The 18363-nt window shown below is 44.6% G+C and overlaps 1 protein-coding gene across 2 annotated transcripts in view; it reads right to left on the reverse strand.

Moving 5' to 3' along the window:
* IRAK3 (interleukin 1 receptor associated kinase 3) overlaps positions 1 to 17878 on the reverse strand; it is a 31161-nt gene extending 13283 nt beyond the window's left edge. The window contains exons 1-7 of one of the 2 annotated variants that reach the window (XM_040344068.1): positions 17682 to 17878; positions 14239 to 14415; positions 12056 to 12207; positions 8878 to 8936; positions 5143 to 5257; positions 4838 to 4956; positions 2987 to 3185 (exon numbers count right to left, since the gene is read on the reverse strand). In XM_040344068.1, the coding sequence (XP_040200002.1) occupies positions 2987 to 3185; positions 4838 to 4956; positions 5143 to 5257; positions 8878 to 8936; positions 12056 to 12207; positions 14239 to 14415; positions 17682 to 17799 (939 nt within the window). In that variant the 5' untranslated portion in view covers positions 17800 to 17878. Of the gene's footprint in view, positions 1 to 2986; positions 3186 to 4837; positions 4957 to 5142; positions 5258 to 8877; positions 8940 to 12055; positions 12208 to 14238; positions 14416 to 17681 lie in introns of both variants that reach the window. The other variant, XM_040344067.1, reaches the window with a different exon arrangement.
* Between the last annotated feature and the right edge of the window lie 485 nt (positions 17879 to 18363).

Consider the following 18363-nt stretch of genomic DNA (forward strand, 5'->3'; position numbering starts at 1 on the left):
GTGTTCCCGGCCGTGCGTCGTCATATATAGACCCCCCCCCCTGTCCGGGCACTTTGATAGACAGATCACCCGTCCAATCCTGGGATTGGTGATCTGTCTATCAAAGTGCCCGGACAAGGGGGAGGGGCTATATATGACGACACGCGGCGGGGAACACACAGCTATTCAAATGAAAGCTGTTATGTTCCCCGAGCGCTGATCAACTAGATCAGCGCTCTCCGCCCCCTCTCAGCCAGTTCTCGGGTGAAAAAAATATATCGGGTGAAACATAGGGAGCATTTGCGCGAGTACAAGTACTCGTGCAAATGCTCAGTATCGGTCTCGATACCGATACTAGTATCGGTATCGGGACAACCCTAGTGTAGTGTGTTAGTTCATATTTTTTATTCTATTTTTTTTAAGGTGAACTTACCCTATAAAGCTATTGGATTTGAGATGAGTGATAGTTAAGGTGACCAGAGGTGATGAGAGGGATATACAGTGCCTTGGAAAAGTATTCATAACCCTTGAAATTATCCACATTTTTGTCATGTTTCAACCAAAAACGTAAATGTATTTTATTGGGATTTTATGTGATAGACCAACACAAAGTGGCACATAATTGTGAAGTGGAAGGAAAATGATAAATGGTTTTCTAAATTTTTTACAAATAAATATGTGAGAGTGACATTTTTCACATTCTTCTTTGAAAGTTAGCTCAAGCTCTGTCAGATTGGATGGAGAGTGTCTGTGAACAGAAATTTTCAAGTCTTGCCACAGATTCTCAATTGGATTTAGGTCTGAACTTTGACTGGGCCATTGTAACACATGAATATGCTTTGATCTAAACCATTCTATTGTAGCTGTATGTTTAGGGTCGTTATCCTGTTGTAAGGTGAACCTCCACCCCAGTCTCAGGTCTTTTGCACACTCTAACAGGGTTTCTTCTAAGATTACCCTGTATTTGGCTACATTCAACTCTGACCAGCTTCCCTGTCCCTGCTGAAGAAAAGCATCCCCACAACATGATGCTGCCACCACCACTGTTTCACAGTGAGGATGGTGTGTTCAGGGTGATGTGCGGTGTTAGTTTTCTGCCACACATAGCATCATAAAGTTCAATTTTGGTCTCATCTGATCAGAGCACCTTCTTCCACATGTTTGCTGTGTCCTCCACATGGCTTCTTGCAAACTGTAAACGAGGCTTCTTATGGCTTTATATCAACAATGGCTTTCTCCTTGGCACTCTTCCATAAAGGCCAGATTTGTGGAGTGCACGACTAATAGTTGTCCTGTGGACAGATTCTCCCACCTGAGCTGTGGATCTCTGCAGCTCCTCCAGAGTTACCATGGGCCTCTTAGCTGCTTCTCTGATTAATGCTCTCCTTGCCCAGCCTGTCATTTTAGGTGGACGGCCATGTCTTGGTAGGTTTGCAGTTGTGTCACACTCTTTAAATTTTTAGATGATGGATTGAACAGTGTTTTGTGAGATGTTCAAAGCTTGGGATATTTTTTTATAGCCTAACCCTGCTTTAAACTTCTCTACAACTTTATCCCTGACCTTTCTGGTGTGTTCCTTGGCCTTCATGATGCTGTTTGTTCTCTAAAGTTCTCTAACAAACCTCTGAGGGCTTCACAGAACAGCTGCATTTATACTGAGATTAAATTACACACAGGTGGACTCTATTTACTAATTAGGTGACTCCTGAAGGCAATTGGTTACACTACATTTTAGTTAGGGATATCAGAGTAAAGGTAACTGAATACAAATGCATGCCATATTTATTTGTAAAAAGTGTTGAAAACCATTTATCATTTTCCTTCCACTTCCCAATTATGTGCCACTATGTGTTGGTTTATCACATAAAATCCCAATAAAATACATTTATGTTTTTTGTTGTTACATGGCAAAAATTTGGAAAGTTTCAAGGGGCATGAATACTTTTTTAAGGCCCTGTAGGGTTTGTCTGAGTACACAGATCCCACATGTCATAATTTATGCTAAAGACTGCTGCTTTTAGCTGTAATTTTTTTTATAACCACAGGTCTTTTTTAGAAAATCCCACTACACAGAGGGCCAAATTGAGATACAATGGCGTATCTTTTGGCTGGCGTAGCGCATCCCATTTGCACTACGCCGACGTAACATAATGAGGCAAGTACAGTATTCACAAAGCACTTGCTCCGTAAGTTACGTCTGCGTAGCGCAAATGGGCAGGCGTAACCCCGCCTAATTCAAAGTAGGCATGTAGTGGGCGGGCTACATTTAAATTAACCGTGACCCCATGTAAATGAGGGCCGTTCGTACGGTGCATGCGCGCGCATGCTTGCGCATGCTCAGAATCACGTCGCAAATACTCCCTACAAAACAACGTCGGCTCAATGCTTTCGACGTGAACGTAACCTACGCCCAGCCCCATTCACGTACGCTTACGCAAACGGCGTAAAATACGACGGGTGTTCCGTCGTCCATACCTTGCATGGGCTGCACCATCTTTTTGGTGGTTTATCTTTACGCTGGCGTATGTCTTACGTAAACGGCGTAGCTTACTGCGACGGGCGTACGTACGTTCGTGAATCGGCGTATCTTGCTCATTTACATATTCAACGCGTAAATCCACGTACACGACCCTAGCGACCAGCGTAAATATGCACATAAGATACGACGGCGTAGGAGACTTACGTCGGTCGTATCTTAGCAACAGTGAGGCGTAAGTCATTTTAAGAATGCGCGCAAAGATACGACGACGTGCATTCGGACTTACGACGGCGTATCTACTGATACGCCGTCGTAAGTCTTTCTGAATCCGGCTAAGAGTGTTGAAACCCTTCTTACAAACATATTTCTTTGGCAGACCGTATTTAGTTTACCCATTATTTCTGCAAGTTATACTTCAGCATTAACCGCAAGATTCATCTTCATAGAACTTTATATGAAGTATAAACCTCTCTAATGAAATTCCTGGTTCAGAATCAAAGTTTTAAAGGTGATTCTTCACATACTTACAATTCCATAGCTATACACATCAGTTTTCACTGACAGATCCCCCCTCCTAATGTACTCCTCTGGCAAATATCCCAGGAACTTCAGAGTGGCATGATCCATCTTGATAGTTTTAATGTGATTTATCAGGTAAGACCTCAAATGGACCATGGCAAAGTCAGAGAGCTTTGGCTGAAAATGCTGATCAAGCAATATATTTTTGCTGGAAGAGAAAAAAGGAAATGATGAACAACAGTTAGATTTGAAAATGGTGCAACGCCATGGTGCAATATAATGTTAGCAATAGTATTGTGTTAGTGATACGTTAGCGCAATAATTTGTAATGTTACAGTATAACAGAGACACATAACAAGGCAAGTAAAAGTGATCATTACTCTAGAGCAGTGGTCTCCAAACTGCGGCCCTTTGTTTGCCTTTACCCAGCCCTTAGGGCACTCACTCACAAGACACTATTCTGCCAACTGACATCAACAATGGGGCACCATTTCTCCCAGAGACACCAACAACGGGGCAATATTCCATCCAGCTATACCAATGATGGGTACTATTCCTCACAATGATACCAACGATGGGGCACTATTCCTCCCCCTAATACCAAATGTGGTGAGTTTCCAGTCGCCACCCTCTTTAAAGTCTGAAGGACAATAAACTGGCACTTTATTTCAAACATTTGGAGACCCCTGCTATGTGGCCTGGAAAGTAAGTAAGTTACAATCAGATGAGAACTGGGGGGTAAGGGGGGCAGGAGAGCATTTGCCACCTGAGCCAGTACTAATTTAATATGTTGGGTTAAGGACCCAGAATGGACATTTAGACATCACTCCAGCATCATCTTACTTGGTGGCTCTGATTTGCTATGTGAACGATGATGCTAGAAGATGTGAAGTTGTCACAATAAACCATGTCGTTAAGAATATCCACTTTCGCCACCAATCAATGCAGTACTATGTCACACTGTGCATGGTAAACTTTCTTTAGTGCACAGAAATAAGCTTTCTGGCCAAGGCCAAAGTTTTCCACTTTTTTCCTGGTTACAATAGACAGTCTGTACCCAGGGCCGATGATTCACAGGTAATGGCTTCATTAGAGATTACATGCAAATGGCTGCAAGTGGTTGCGATTAGCTGCGTGAGCTGTTAACCTCCCATTGTTTTCAATGGGACTGCCGCCCGCAGCTGCTGGGTCACCCCCATGTAATCACTAATAGCCTCATTCGCAAGGGTGAATGGGGCCTAAAGCTTGACTCCAGGCAAACAGCTAAATATGAGATTGAAATATATAAGTAAAAAGCCATAACTGCCAAAGGATTAACAACTCTGCTCAGCCAAACAACACCTGGTCTGAGGCTGGGTTCACACCATTGCCAATTGGATGAGGGTTTCCCCGTATCCAATTCACAATAGCAGGAGATTTTGACCGGCTCTCTTTGGAGCCGGTTCACATAGCTCTGCTGCAGCGAATTTGCACAGTCTTTTGGTCCATTTCAGGTCCAAATTCAGGCAAAAATTTGTGCTGAAATCTGACCTGAAACCATGAAACAGGACGCACCGGAAGCCCTGCTGGGGGCCACATGTGGCAATGGTGTGGACCCAGCCTTAGGCTTTTGTATCCAGTTTATTGCAGCTGACCAATATAGCCTGGTCTAGCACTCATTCCCTTGGCTGGACAAATAAGTAGCAGCAGCATATTGATGAGGTCACCCCTGTTTTTTCCTCTGTCAGTCAGAATGTTGCTGTGCTAAAAATTATAAATAGGCAGATTCAGGGAGTTTGGCTTGTTTTATGTAAAAACACATTTTACAATATTTTATTGTATTGTATACATAAGTAATTTTTTTTTTATGGCTCTACATACCTAGTTATGTTTCCACAGATCACAGGACTAGGGCTCATTGTGTGGAGGTGAAGGATAGCCTTTGCCACTCCAACTAGAATATTGTAGCGTACTTGCCAGGAAAGAGGTGACGTCTTATCCTATGGTAATAATGAAGTAAGCCAATATCAGGGCAAATTGATTTACAACCACTGACAAAATAACAGAATTATCTACCAACAACCATAACAGAAAATACCAAATGTTACTACACAAAAGTTCAAATAATACCACCATTCTGACATAATTATGAAAACATTTGTGAACAGATAATAATTGAAACTTACAGTATTATGCAACTTATTGAAGAGGGATCCGTGTTTCAGATATGGGTACACCAGACATGTTGAGTCATCGGCTCTGACATATCCAAGCAAGTCTAATACATTTGGATGCTGGATTCTAAAAAGATGAAAAGTGTTTTAAGTTGAAGACAGTAAATTGTCCAGTTATAAGTTTGCTGGCTTTTCTATAGAGCTCATTTAAGCTACTCAAACATGAGGCTAATGCCGCGTACACACAATCGGGTTTTTGCCCGACCAAAAGCACATCGGAACTCCGATGGAATTTCTCCGATGGGGCATACACACGGTCGGAATTTCCTATGGAAAAATCCCGTCTGACTTTTTCCATTGGAAATTCCGATCGTGTGTACAAGGCATAACACTATGGAGTCTATTTATAAAAAATGTGCAGTGAAAATGTCTCATTCATGCAAAAGTCGCAAATAATGCCCACTATGTTTGATATTTTTGTGAAATATCTGTTTCTACTTGTCTTTTGAATATAACATTTGTTCCTAATAAGTTAAAGAACATTCAACCAATTGAGAGAACCTAGGCTAAGAACATTCAAACACAAGAGGAAATAACATGAGGGAGACTTTACAAACACTACAGGGACTTTTTGTGACTTACGCACAATTTTGTTTAATAAACAGGCTCCTAGGTATACTGGGTACCAGGTATACTGGCAGGTTTACAAAAGTCAATATGCCAGAAAACCCTTGATTAAGGCCACGTACACACGATCGGTCGATCCGATGAGAGTGGTCTGATGGACCATTTTCATCGGTCCAAACTGATCTTGTGTGGGCCCCATAGGTTAGTTAACCTTCGGTCAAAAAAATAGGAACTTGCTTTAAAATTTAACCGATGGACGCCTAACCGATAGGTCAAAATCGATCATTAGTATGCAAAAGCATTGGTTAAAAACCTTTGCATGCTCAGAATCAAGTCGACGCATGCTTGGAAGCATTGAACGTCGTTGTGTTATACGTCACTGCGTTCTGAAACGATCGGTTAATTAACCGATGGTGTGTAGGCGCGATGGACAATCAGTCAGCTTCATCGGTTAACCGATGAAAACGGTCCATCAGACCGTTTTTCATCGGATGGACCGATCGTGTGTACGAGGCCCAAGACAGTCAGAGGTAAAGGACAGCATAAAGGGAACTGTCTAGAGTGCTCATGTATTTAGGTGCCACCCTTGATGTTGGAATGTCCAATCGTGTGTACACGGCATTACACTCAAGTGGCTGATCTTCTGGTGAGCACCAGAAGATCAGTGTTCTAGCAGCCAGGAGAAGATTTCCACAGCAGCCAGGAGAAGATTTCCATGCAGCATACAGATGGACATAGGACACACTTCATTAGAGATAAGTAATATCCCTGGTGCTGCATCGAAAAACGTAACTAAGCTAAAACTAAACTAAACTTAAGCTTTAGGCTGGGTTTACACTGCTGCAAATTCTTTTGTGAATTTGAGCCGTTGCGATTGCTCAAATTCGCAAGTCATTAAAATAACATGGTTTTCCATTAGTGCCATTCACATCAGTGCGGTGCGAATCTCAGGCCCCGTACTCACGACCAAACATGTCTGCTGAAACTGGTCCGCAGACCAGTTTCAGCAGACATGTTTGGCCGTGTGTTGGCCCGAGCGGACCATTTTGGGACGGATCGGACAGGTTTCCAGCGGACAACTGTTTCCCGGACTTGTTTTAAAACAGTCCGCTGGAAACCTGTCCGCCCGGACATGTACGGTCGTCTGTACAGACCTACCGTACATGTCCTGCCGCCCGCATCCCTCGCATGCGTCGAATGACTTCGACGCATGCGTGGAAGCATATTTAAGGCGGCCCGCCCACGTCGCCGCGTCATTGTCGCGGCGACACCGCGTCATCGACGCGGCGACACCGCGGACACGCCCCGCGTAATGTTTACGCGCGGGCTTCTGTTCGATGGTGTGTATAGCCATCGAACAGAAGTCCCCGGGCAGTCCCCGGCCAGACATGTCCGATGGAAACGGTCTGCAGACCGTTTTCATCGGACATGTCCTGCCGTGAGTACAAGGCCTAAGCTGCGTGCAAAAAGGGTCCTGTGCGAGTTTGATCTGTGTGCATTGCGAATTCAAATGTACATATTATAAAGAATATTACAGGGAAGCTTATACTTATGCAAATATACTCATGACATGAGATCATATAGCATAGAAGGGTGTATGTAAACTTTTATTCCTTGAAACTGAGTTTGGTATGTGGAATGGTTACCATTCCGCATACCAAACTCAGTTTCAAGGAATAAAAGTTTACATACACCCTTCTGTGCTATATGATCTCATGTCATGAGTATATTTGCATAAGTATAAGCTTTTTTGTAATATTCTTTATAATATGTACTGAGTTAGTATGCCGATGTTGTACTGTCCTCACGAAGATTTATATATTCTCTTTTATATACTTTCTTTTATAAAATAAATATTTATAGATTTTTTACATTTATCATTTGTACAGTCCAAAGTCCATTCTAATAGTCCAGACTAATTTCCATTTTCATATTATCGGGACGTTTGTACACTCCAATATTTGCATTCACAGTAGTTAGTCGCCCTGTGTTCTATGCATGTTTCTGGCTAGATCCACTTAAATTTCAACAGACTTATTTGTGTTACTCTCTATGCATATACTATATGAAAAAGATTTTGTGCAACTATAATTATGTTGCAGTTTTTAAGTACATTTTAAATGAAGTCATCTTATGTAAATCATCCTTTCTCAAACAATTTTCTGGATTCAGAGAACCCCTGCTAAAAATTATGGGCCAGATTCAGAGAGAATTACGTTACGCTGCGGCGGCGTAACTTATCCCATTTACGTTACACCGCCGCAGGTTTACAGCGTAAGTGCCTGATTCACAAAGCTCTTACCTGTAAACTTGCGGCGGTGTAACGTAAATCTGCTCGGCGCAAGCCCGCCTTATTTAAATGGGGCGGGCACCATTTAAATTAGGCACGTTCCCGCGCCGAACGTTCTGCGCATGCTCAGTTAGGAAATTTCCCGACGTGCTTTGCACGAAATTACGGCGTCCCAACATTTTTTTTTGAACGGCGACGTGCGTTACGGCGTTTCCGATTCCCGGACGTCTTACGCAAAAAAAAAATTGAAATTTGACGCGGGAACGACGCCCATACTTTAACATGGCTGTTCTAAAGATAAGACATGTTAAAGCAGGCCTAACTTTGCGACGGGAAAAAAACACTAGCGGCGACGTAAGAGATTGCGACGAACGCGCATATCTTTGTGGATCGCCGTAAGTAGTCATTTGCATATTCTACGCCGACCACAATGGAATCGCCACCTAGCGGCCGGCCTAGAATTGTATCCTAAGATCCGACGGTGTAAGTCAATTACACCTGTCGGATCTTAGGGCTAGCTATGCGTAACTGATTCTATGAATCAGCCGCATAGTTAGGACGGGCGGATCACAGAGATACGACGGCGTATCAGGAGATACGCCATCGTATCTCTTTTGTGAATCTGGCCCTATGTTTACAGCTCATGGTACATTAGTATGCTTTGTAAGCTGTAGACATTATAACAGATGAAAAAAGAATGGGGACCTGTGGTCGCAGCGCTGGATTAGTGGTCCCCCACACACCAGAACATGACTTTTTAATAATCTTTACGATTTACACAAATAAAGTGAAAAAAGTGTATAAATAAATATAATTCCACAAATTCTTACCTAGGTAAGCACTGGCATTGTGCTAGGAATAATTGAGCTTGCTTCTGATGATCTGCCTTCTTCTATACAGACAAAAATCAGAAACGTCATTGGTTGCATTATTTTGATAAAAAAAAATTGAAAAGTATTTTACAACGCATATTGGCAAATCTAATGATGGCAAATAAAACATTTAACAAGAACATCTATGCACTGTCCACTTAAAAAATAAAAAATACATTTTCCCATCACTAAAATGTTACATATAACCTTTTGCAAATCACTGCAATCCAAAACTAACTGGCTATGGCTTTGCTACTTGGCAGGCCAATGCAATAAGCAGAGCAAAGTTAGGCCAATCTTAGGCCAATCAACCAAGAAGGGTTATCTGTTAATTTTAAAGAAGAATTATGTTGATCTATAGATAAACATGACTATCAAAAGTATCATGTAAAGCTTTTAGTTATAATTCTACTTACAGGAATGGCTTCTGATGCAAGCCAGTGAAGATTCTCATCTATCCCCTTCATGGTATAACTTGTAGTAGTTAGATCTCATTTCAAATATATATTTGTACGACAATTTAAAACAGATTTTTGATATAATTTCAGTGTATTCCAACGGCTGTTTTTTCTTTTTTTGTTATTTTGAACATGAAAGAAGCCTTATCTGCAATCCCAATGTGAAAGCCCGAGTGCTTTCACACTGAGGCGCTGCGCTGGCAGGGCATCAAAAAAAGTCCTCCAAGCAGCTTCTTTGCAGCGCTTTAGGAGCGGTGAATACACCGCTCCTAAAGTGCCCCTTCAGATCAAGTGCCCCTTCCCATTTAAAATCCCCTTTCACACTGGAGGCATTTTTCAGGCGCTTTAGCGCTAAAAATAGTGCCTGAAAAAAGCCTCATCTGCAATCCCAGTGTGAAAGCCCATCCCATGCTGGCAGGACATCAAAAAAAGTCCTGCATGCAGCTTCTTTGAGGTGCTTTAAGAGCGCTTTTAGAGCACCCCTGCCTATTGAAATCAATGAGCAGCGCTGCCGAAGCACATGCAAAGCGCTTTGCAGTGTTTTAAACCCTTTATTCGGCCGCTAGCGGAGGTTAAAAGCTCCCCGCTAACACCTGAAAAGTGATGCAAAAACGACGGTAAAGCGGCACTAAAACTAGTGGCACTTTAAATGACATGGTGTGAAAACACCATCATTTTTATACTTGTGTCACTTCTTCAAAGCATGTTCAGATGAACCTGTTGCTTAGAAACAATAATGGGACTAATAACTGTACAAAATATCCACAATTAAATGAGCTTGCCATTATAGTACTTCTAAAGCAGACCTAGCTTCAGATACACAGTATTTTGTTATGTTAAGTGCATGTGTAGGGGTAGCATTAACAGCAATCTATCAAAGGGACCACTGTACTATCTATGACATTGCCTTTACTTTCCTTTGACCTTAAAAAAATCTGACTCCAGCCTTGCTCAGACATCAACATTTTTTTTTCTTTTAATTACAGGTACTTATATAGCGCTGTCAATTTACACAGCGCTTTATACATATGTTGTACATTCACATCAGTCCCTGCCCTCAAGAAGCTTACAAGGTCCCTAACTCACATTCATATACTGGGCCAATTTATACAGAAGCTAATTAACCTGTCAGCATGTCTTTGGAGTGTTGGAGGAAACTGGAGTACCCAGAGGAAACACACGCATGCACAGGGAGAACATGCAGACTCCAGGCAGGTAGTGCCGTGGTTGGGATTTGAACCAACGTCAGCAGAAACTTCTCAGATTGCAATGCTGGCCTAAGAGCCGGTTCACACTGCAGAGGCACGACTTCGGGGGCGACTCTGCAAGTCGTCCTGAAGACGACTTCAGAGGCGATTAGCAAAATGACTTATGTATAGAAGTCAATGCAAATCACCCCGAGCCGCCCCCGAAGTCGTACAAGAACCTTTTCCTAAGTCGGAGCGACTTGTTTCGCTCCCATTAGAACGGTTCTATAGCATAGAATGGGACGCGACTCGTCAGGCGGCTGAGCCACCTGACGAGTCGCCCCAGTGTGAACCGACTCTTAATCTACTACCCACACAGTAGCCTTTATTGTTTTGGCTATGTGCATACAGGTAGTATTACACATTACATTTGCTCATCTGCTGCTTCTCAGTCTTTGACCATCCAGGGTAAAAATCCATCACACAGTTTCTAAACTCAGTGCTTTTGCTGTCTCTCACTCTGTGACCTGCTAGGGCAAGGGTGCCCAACCTTTTGAAGAGCGAGGGCCACTTAAGCGACTTGGTAACAGGTCGTGGGCCACAATGAGCAGAGGGGGCGGATGGCTGGTCCGTGTCTGCTCTGTATATGCAGAGCGGACACGGACACAGCCCACTATACTCTTTATTTTTTTTCTGCGGATTGGATTAGAGGTAGGACACAAATCGGTTTACATCTGCCCCTCCTTAGAGGTGAATGAGGGGCCCAATTGGGTCAGAATGGCGTGTGTGAAAGGGGCCCAAGGCTGCTTTCACATAGATGCGCTGCAGTTTACCCGCACCGCTGGTGCAATGCAGTGTACCTTCAGCTTTCCTGCACTTTGCAATAGACTTCTTATAATCTGCAGGTAATCTATGGCTCAGTGCAGGTAACCCGCAGGTAAATGGCTCTGCACCTGCGGATCAGTTTGAAAGCAGCCCAGTAACCACTGCAGAAAAGATATGCCCATATATACACTGTGATTTTAGTAATACACTGACCTTTAATAACAGTATTCTATTCTATTCCATCCCAGAGCAGGAGGCCGCGGGCCACATCAGAGGGCTCGGCGGGCCACATGTGGCCCAGGGGCCACTGGTTGGGCACCCCTGTGCTAGGGTAACATTCATTAAAGTAACATGCAGCTGAGCTTCCTTGCTGCAACATTTCACTGTGTGAACTGCCAAAAAAGGGTACAAGGGACAGTATGAGTTATTGAGAAGGGGGGCTAAGAAAATCAGTGTATTCAAATAGCTAAACTTCCCCAACGTGTTTTTCTCAGGCAGATCTTGACTGGATCTCAAGGGTTGCTCATTAATAGAAAAGATTATGGTTATTTTAATATTCTCTGCGACTTACAAAGAATGTGTTCATGCAGCTTGTAAAGTTAGATAGCACTACGTTAATTGATTACAGAGTAACGGTAAACGGCTTCTATGTAATTATTCCTTCACCTGTTTAAGCAGCTTGACAACACATGACTGTTTCTTAATGTCTGCTTTGTAAACATCAAAGAAATGTCCTTCTCCAATTAGGAAGTCTCTGCTGAAGTTCTTCGTTCCTTCTTTAATCTCGTGCAAGCTGACAGGTGACAGAACATTTATCTCTATGAAAAAGATGAAAACATGAAAGATGTTATCCTGCCATGCATTATTTCACTTTACTGAGCTATTAATTTAGTGGTTGGTCATGAAGAGCTTTCAAAGCATTGAACCCTACAAGACAGATGAAACAAAGGACACTCTGAATGTGCAATTATTCAGAAAGTAAACGTTAGTTGCAAAGGCAGAAGCACATTCACACTCATATGGTCGTATTTGTTAAAGCCTCCAAGAATTTTAAATAATGTACCCTTGTAGTGGGGCCCTCCTGCATTGCAACACTGCATAGGTTAAATGGTAGAGCCTGCGCTGTGTACCCCTGAGCATAGCTATCACTGACCCTAGGTTCACACCAACGTGGTGCCCGAAACACTGATCTGTGTGCGCTTCCTGAACCACATTCAATTCACACTGTCCTTGCGATCTGCTGCAGGTGTCTGTGCAATCTTAACGACACCCCAAACACAAGTCACAAACGCAGTGCACCCCAAAGCTCAAACACACACTACCGATCACTCACGATTATCATTCAGAAATGGAAGCGGCCAGTAAATTACATTTTTACTGGCTCCTTCTCCCACTCATTCTAATACATCCCCACAGCAACAGCTGACTGGAGAGGAGAGGAAGGAAGCTGGAAGCGATGTGACCGGGGTAGGGGAGGAGCTAGGCCCATAGGGGGAAATGTGCTGCACAGGGTGATTACGGTGTGCCTGGGCACACCCCGCACGCACGCCTATGGCAGTGCATTTGCCGCCACCGGATTGCATGGTACAAAAGTATCACGTGGTCCGGTTGAAGCCCAGTCAAAATCAATTGGTCAAATTCACACAACAATGAATCGCATTTGAAATGAACATGGATGCAGTGCGGTTCCTGTGTGATTTACATACAAACATAGTGTAAACTGAAGCTTACTGTATACCCCACTGGCAGGGTCTGCCACTCTCCTCCCCTGCCTGAAGCTCTGGACTGTGGGCACAGCCTCTGCAATATTTAATGACCTTTTTGGTGAGCTGCAGTACTCCCAAAGGAAAATCACATCTATGGGGATGCAGACCCTGCCAATTTCCTCATTAGAGTCCTGCAGGTGCAGCAGCTGAATGATAATTCTAAAACCACTAACATACAGATTCACATGGACACAGACAAAAAGCTATCTCTCCAAAATAACAAAACGTAGGAATCTGCAACAAAGTTTGTTAGCCTCAAAAGCCTCAAATGTACATAGATATTTTTTTCTCAACAAAAGTGGAGTTACTCTTTAAATACATTTCACCACTCATCCAAGTGGTTTCTTCTGTTAGGCCTCTTTGCTCAGCGGGGATCGCTCCGTCGATCCCAGCTGAGCCGGCAGATGACAGGTCGGTCTCTGCACACTGTGCAAGGACCGACCTGTCAGAGCGCCGCTCTCCCCTATGGGGGATCGGATGACGACGATCCGCCAGACGGATGGAAAATAGGGTTTTCCTCCGTCACACTTTGGCGGTCTGTCCGTGTGAAAAAGCGCTTAAAGAATACTTTGAATTGAGGAAGCCACTTACAGTAAATGGTGAAATGTCATCAACATTACAATGCCAAGTAAAGTTCAATGTGCCCAGCTACCACCAGATAAGCAGTATATACACATTTCATCGAGGCAAAATTATACAGTGTCCCTAAAATGCTTGTGAAATATTGTTTCTGGTTACTGTTCATGCAAGTGCATTTGATTTTGGTTTGGAATCAATATGAACATACAATGTTCCAAAAGATCCAATTCAAACACTGCAGTTAGAATCTGTAAAATCTGTAAAATCCAACAAACAGAATCACATGCCTGTTGCCCAAAAGAAGTTCCGGATTCTGCTTGCATGATTTTACTGCGATCACAAGGGCGTCCCGCGATTTGCGACGATTCGGAATCGTGAGGTGAATCGCAGCGATTCCACCCGCGATCCAGAACACCATAGTGGAGCCTTAAGATTGTGTGTGTGTTTTTTTTATCAGGCAGATTATTCTGACTGTTGCAATATGCGTCTTTGGTATTTCCTTACCTCTGAATAAGGAGATGGCTCTCTGCTGTCCCATTTCCTGTAGAACTAATAACAAGTCACCGACTGTCTTATTTTTATGTGCCCAACTCCAGACAAGCTCCTTTGTACTGCTTTTTCCTTGTTCAGCATACTTCTCAAATTTACGAAAGTCTCTCCAATCAGAAGATAGCCGCTCAGCTGCAGGAAATAAGGTCATTTACTAAAACGTTTATTTACAACTGAAATATGTTGCCTTTCCCATTACTTACTGTATAGGAGACAATGGTCACCAGGACAAATAGAGAGAGTGAATTTCATCACTCTGTCCAAAACAAAATATTCATACATTTATATTAGGCCCCTTTCACACTGGAGTGGGGGCAGCGTCGGCGGAAAAGCGCCGCTATTTTTAGCGGCGCTTTACCGCCAATTTCGCTGCGCTATTCGGCTGCTAGCGGGGAGGTGGCCTACCTAAAACACATACCCTGTTCTATGTGTGTGTGTTCTGACATAACCTACATACACTGACCTGTCCTACATACACTGACCTGTCCCACTGACCTATCCTACATACACTGACCTGACCCACTGACCTGTCCTACATCTACTGACCTGAGCCACTGACCTGTCCTACATACACTGACCTGAGCCACTGACCTGTCCTACATACACTGACCTGTCCTACATACATACACAATCAACTACAAACCATACAAGTTATATGTAGAACCATGCAATATATTTGTAAACATATACAAGTTATTTGTAAACTACTCTATACAGCTAAATACATAGAAGTGATATGCTTGGCTCTTGCCATTTTACTTAATCTGTACATGCTACCTAATACCTATTATTAGTGATTGCCAGCACCCTAGACCCAGTATAAATGCAGCACACATGTAAACATATGCATATATTATAGTTTCCTTGCTTTTTCCTGTGATGAATGATGGTGTCACAGAGATCCTGCACTTTGATTGTCAGTGTTGCTGCCTAATGTGTTTAGGGTTAATGTACACACCTAAATAAGGATGATAAATAATAGAGCTCACCTTCATTGCTTGGGCCAGCAATGGTCTTGGAGTAGGGGCTGGTGATCAGCCATATCCAAATGGTTAATTGAGTTCCAAATCCACCCCACCAAGAAGATCCACTATGAATCCAGGACAGTCCAGAAGCAGCAGATTTGGCACCACTAACATGTAGCATCTTATGTCAGCAGCAATCCCTTATTAAATAATAATAATAATAATAAAAGCCCTCTTGCCTGGGGGGGGGGGGGGGGCAGAGAGCACTAGGGGGTGGTGTGGCAGAGAGCACTGGGGGTGGTGTGGCAGAGAGCACTGGGGGGTGGTGTGGCAGAGAGCACTATGGAGGGGCTGTGGCACAGAGAGCACTATGGAGGGGGGTGGCAGAGAGCACTATGGAGGGGGGTGGCAGAGAGCACTATGGAGGGGGGTGGCAGAGAGCACTATGGAGGGGGTGGCAGAGAGCACTATGGAGGGGGGTGGCAGAGAGCACTATATAGGGGGTTGGCAGAGAGCACTATGGAGGGGGGTGGCAGAGAGCACTTTGGAGGGGGTGGCAGAGAGCACTGGGGGTGGCAGAGAGCACTGGGGGTGGCAGAGAGCATGGAGGGGGGTGGCAGAGAGCATGGAGGGAGGTGGAGAGCACTGGGGGGTAGCAGAGAGCATGAAGGGAGGTGAAGAGCACTGGGGGGTGGCAGAGAGCTCTGGGTGGAGGTTAAGGGCACTGAGGGGTAGCAGAGAGCATGGAGGGAGGTGGAGAGCACTGGGGGGGTGGCAGAGAGCTCTGGGGGGTGGCAGAGAGCTCTGGGGGGAGGTTTAGAGCCCTGGGGGGTGGCAGAGAGCCCTGGGGGGAGGTGGAGATCACTGGGGGTGGCAGAGTACTGGGGGGAGGTGGAGATCACTGGGGGTGGCAGAGTACTGGGGGGAGGTGGAGATCACTGGGGGGTGGCATCTCCCTTCTGCAGTATTGGAATGCCTGCTTTTCCGCCACCTCCCGCAGCCTCAGGCATTCCAATACTGCAGAAGGGAGGTGGGCCGGTGTTGTAGCAGCAGCCAGTGGGTGTCTGCTCTAGTTTCCCCCCCGGCCGCGGAGAGGCTAGATGAGACTTGTCTTGCAGCCTGGCGGCCTCTCGGTGGCCGCGGTTCGGGCATGGCCCGATCGCTTCTCTGCTGCCCTGATCTCATCTCTCCTCAGTCTTCTGAGTCGCGCTTCAGCGCTGAGTGGGGATCTCAGTGATGTGGCGGCGGCTGCGGGATTGGAAATTCCCGCCTTCTGGAGCTGGCGGCGCGTATGATGGACGTCACACATCCCACGGTTGGACATTGGACCACTGGGATGTCCATCATATGTTCTGCAGGCTCCAGAAGGCGGGACCTGTGACTCGGCGGATCAGATCGCTTCCTGCTCGGTGGCGTTCGGGGCTAAATAGTGTATGGTGCCTTTTTGAGACTCTGGGCTTTTCGGGGTCACATAATGGGCTCCAATCGATAACTCTTTCGGGATAAGCGTAACCAGCGTGCACCTCTCAAACTCGCGCATTCGCGATTCACCGGTGGCCATAGTGCCGATTGTTTCTAAAGTCCTGCCCCGTTGTTATGGCAACATAGATAAACACATCTCAACGCTGTGATCCGCCTTAAATCGCGTCAATTCCTTTCAGGAAATAACACGATTTTTGATCACAGTACTGCCCACAGACTCCTGGGAAATGATGACACATCATTTCCCAAGAGTACAGGTTAGGGAGGAAGTGACGAGGAGCTCCGCAGAACAGGAAGTGGCAGATTAGGAGGACTACATAGCAACAGGGCATTTTTGGTAAGAAGAAAAAAAAAATTACACCAAAATTGAAAAATAAATATATTTTTTACTTACAAGAAATTGCGCTTCCTAGGCGGATCTTCCTAATCTGCCTCTTCCTAGTCTGTGGCTGGTCTTCATGCTCGCGGGCGCGCTGCCTTCTGTGTGGGAACTGTGTGCATCCCAGAGTGCAGCCACCCATTCATACAGTGCCGCGAGACTCGCACATGCGCAGTAGGAAACGGGCAGTGAAGCCCCAAGATTCCACTGCCTGTCTCCCTTAGTGAGGATGGCGGCGCCGGGACCTGCCACGATCAAGGGATCGGCTTCGGGGGGGGGGGCGACATTATGAGCGCCTAGGACAGGTAAGTGTCCTTATTAAAAAAAAATGCTTTAAGGTGTTAATTACACTCAATTGGTGCCTTATCTGAATTAAATTAGCCTCAGAACCTGTGTAATTCATATGTGTTTGAGTTTAAAGGGATGAGGTGGCAACTCTAGGTGGAACTCCGCTTTAACCTAAGATAGTATTCACCCAGACTTCCACTTTACAGATAAATCAAAGACATAATTTACTAAAACAATCAATTATTCCAAACTAGGCATTAGTCATGAAGGTATGCCGTACTTACCCAGCCCTCTCCATCCTAACTCTCCATCGCTGCAGTCCATCAGTTCACAGAACTTTTCCATAATAACTGGAGGAACATCAAACAGAGATGTGCTACAACTGGGGCTAAGATGTGCCATTGTTCAGCTATGAAAGTCATTAGGTAGACTGAATCCTTACATACCGTATTCACACACGTCGTAGGAGTTCACAGAGGCAGGAATTTCCCACACAGTACACACCCAGCAAAGCGAACAATTACTTAAACAGGGAAATCCTGCTGTTGCACAAGTACAGAGCTTGGAGCTCGCCGGGAACAGCTGGAACTTATAAAATATGTTCCCTCTGTTGGGAAAATACAACTTTGTTTTCTTTCATCAGAACCAATGAAGTAAAATGAGTAAAATGAGTGTTGTATCACTATAGATATATAGGAAGTAACTGTATGTATAGTGTGGTGTGGTGAGGGCTTAAATCTACTTTAAAGTGTCTGTAAACCACAGGCATGAAATAAGAACTTGGGGCCAGATTCACAAAAGGGATACGACGCAGTAGGTCCGGCGCGGGAGCGCGCCTAACTTAAATGGCACACGCCCATTTGAATTGGCCCGCCTTGCGCCGGAGGCTGCCAGCGTAGTTTTAATCGCAAGTGCTTTGTGAATCAGGCACTTGCGATGAAAACTTGCGGCGGTGTAACGTATCTA

Source organism: Rana temporaria, chromosome 3, assembly GCF_905171775.1.
Source record: "Rana temporaria chromosome 3, aRanTem1.1, whole genome shotgun sequence".
In the NCBI taxonomy this organism is placed as follows: Eukaryota; Metazoa; Chordata; class Amphibia; order Anura; family Ranidae; genus Rana; species Rana temporaria.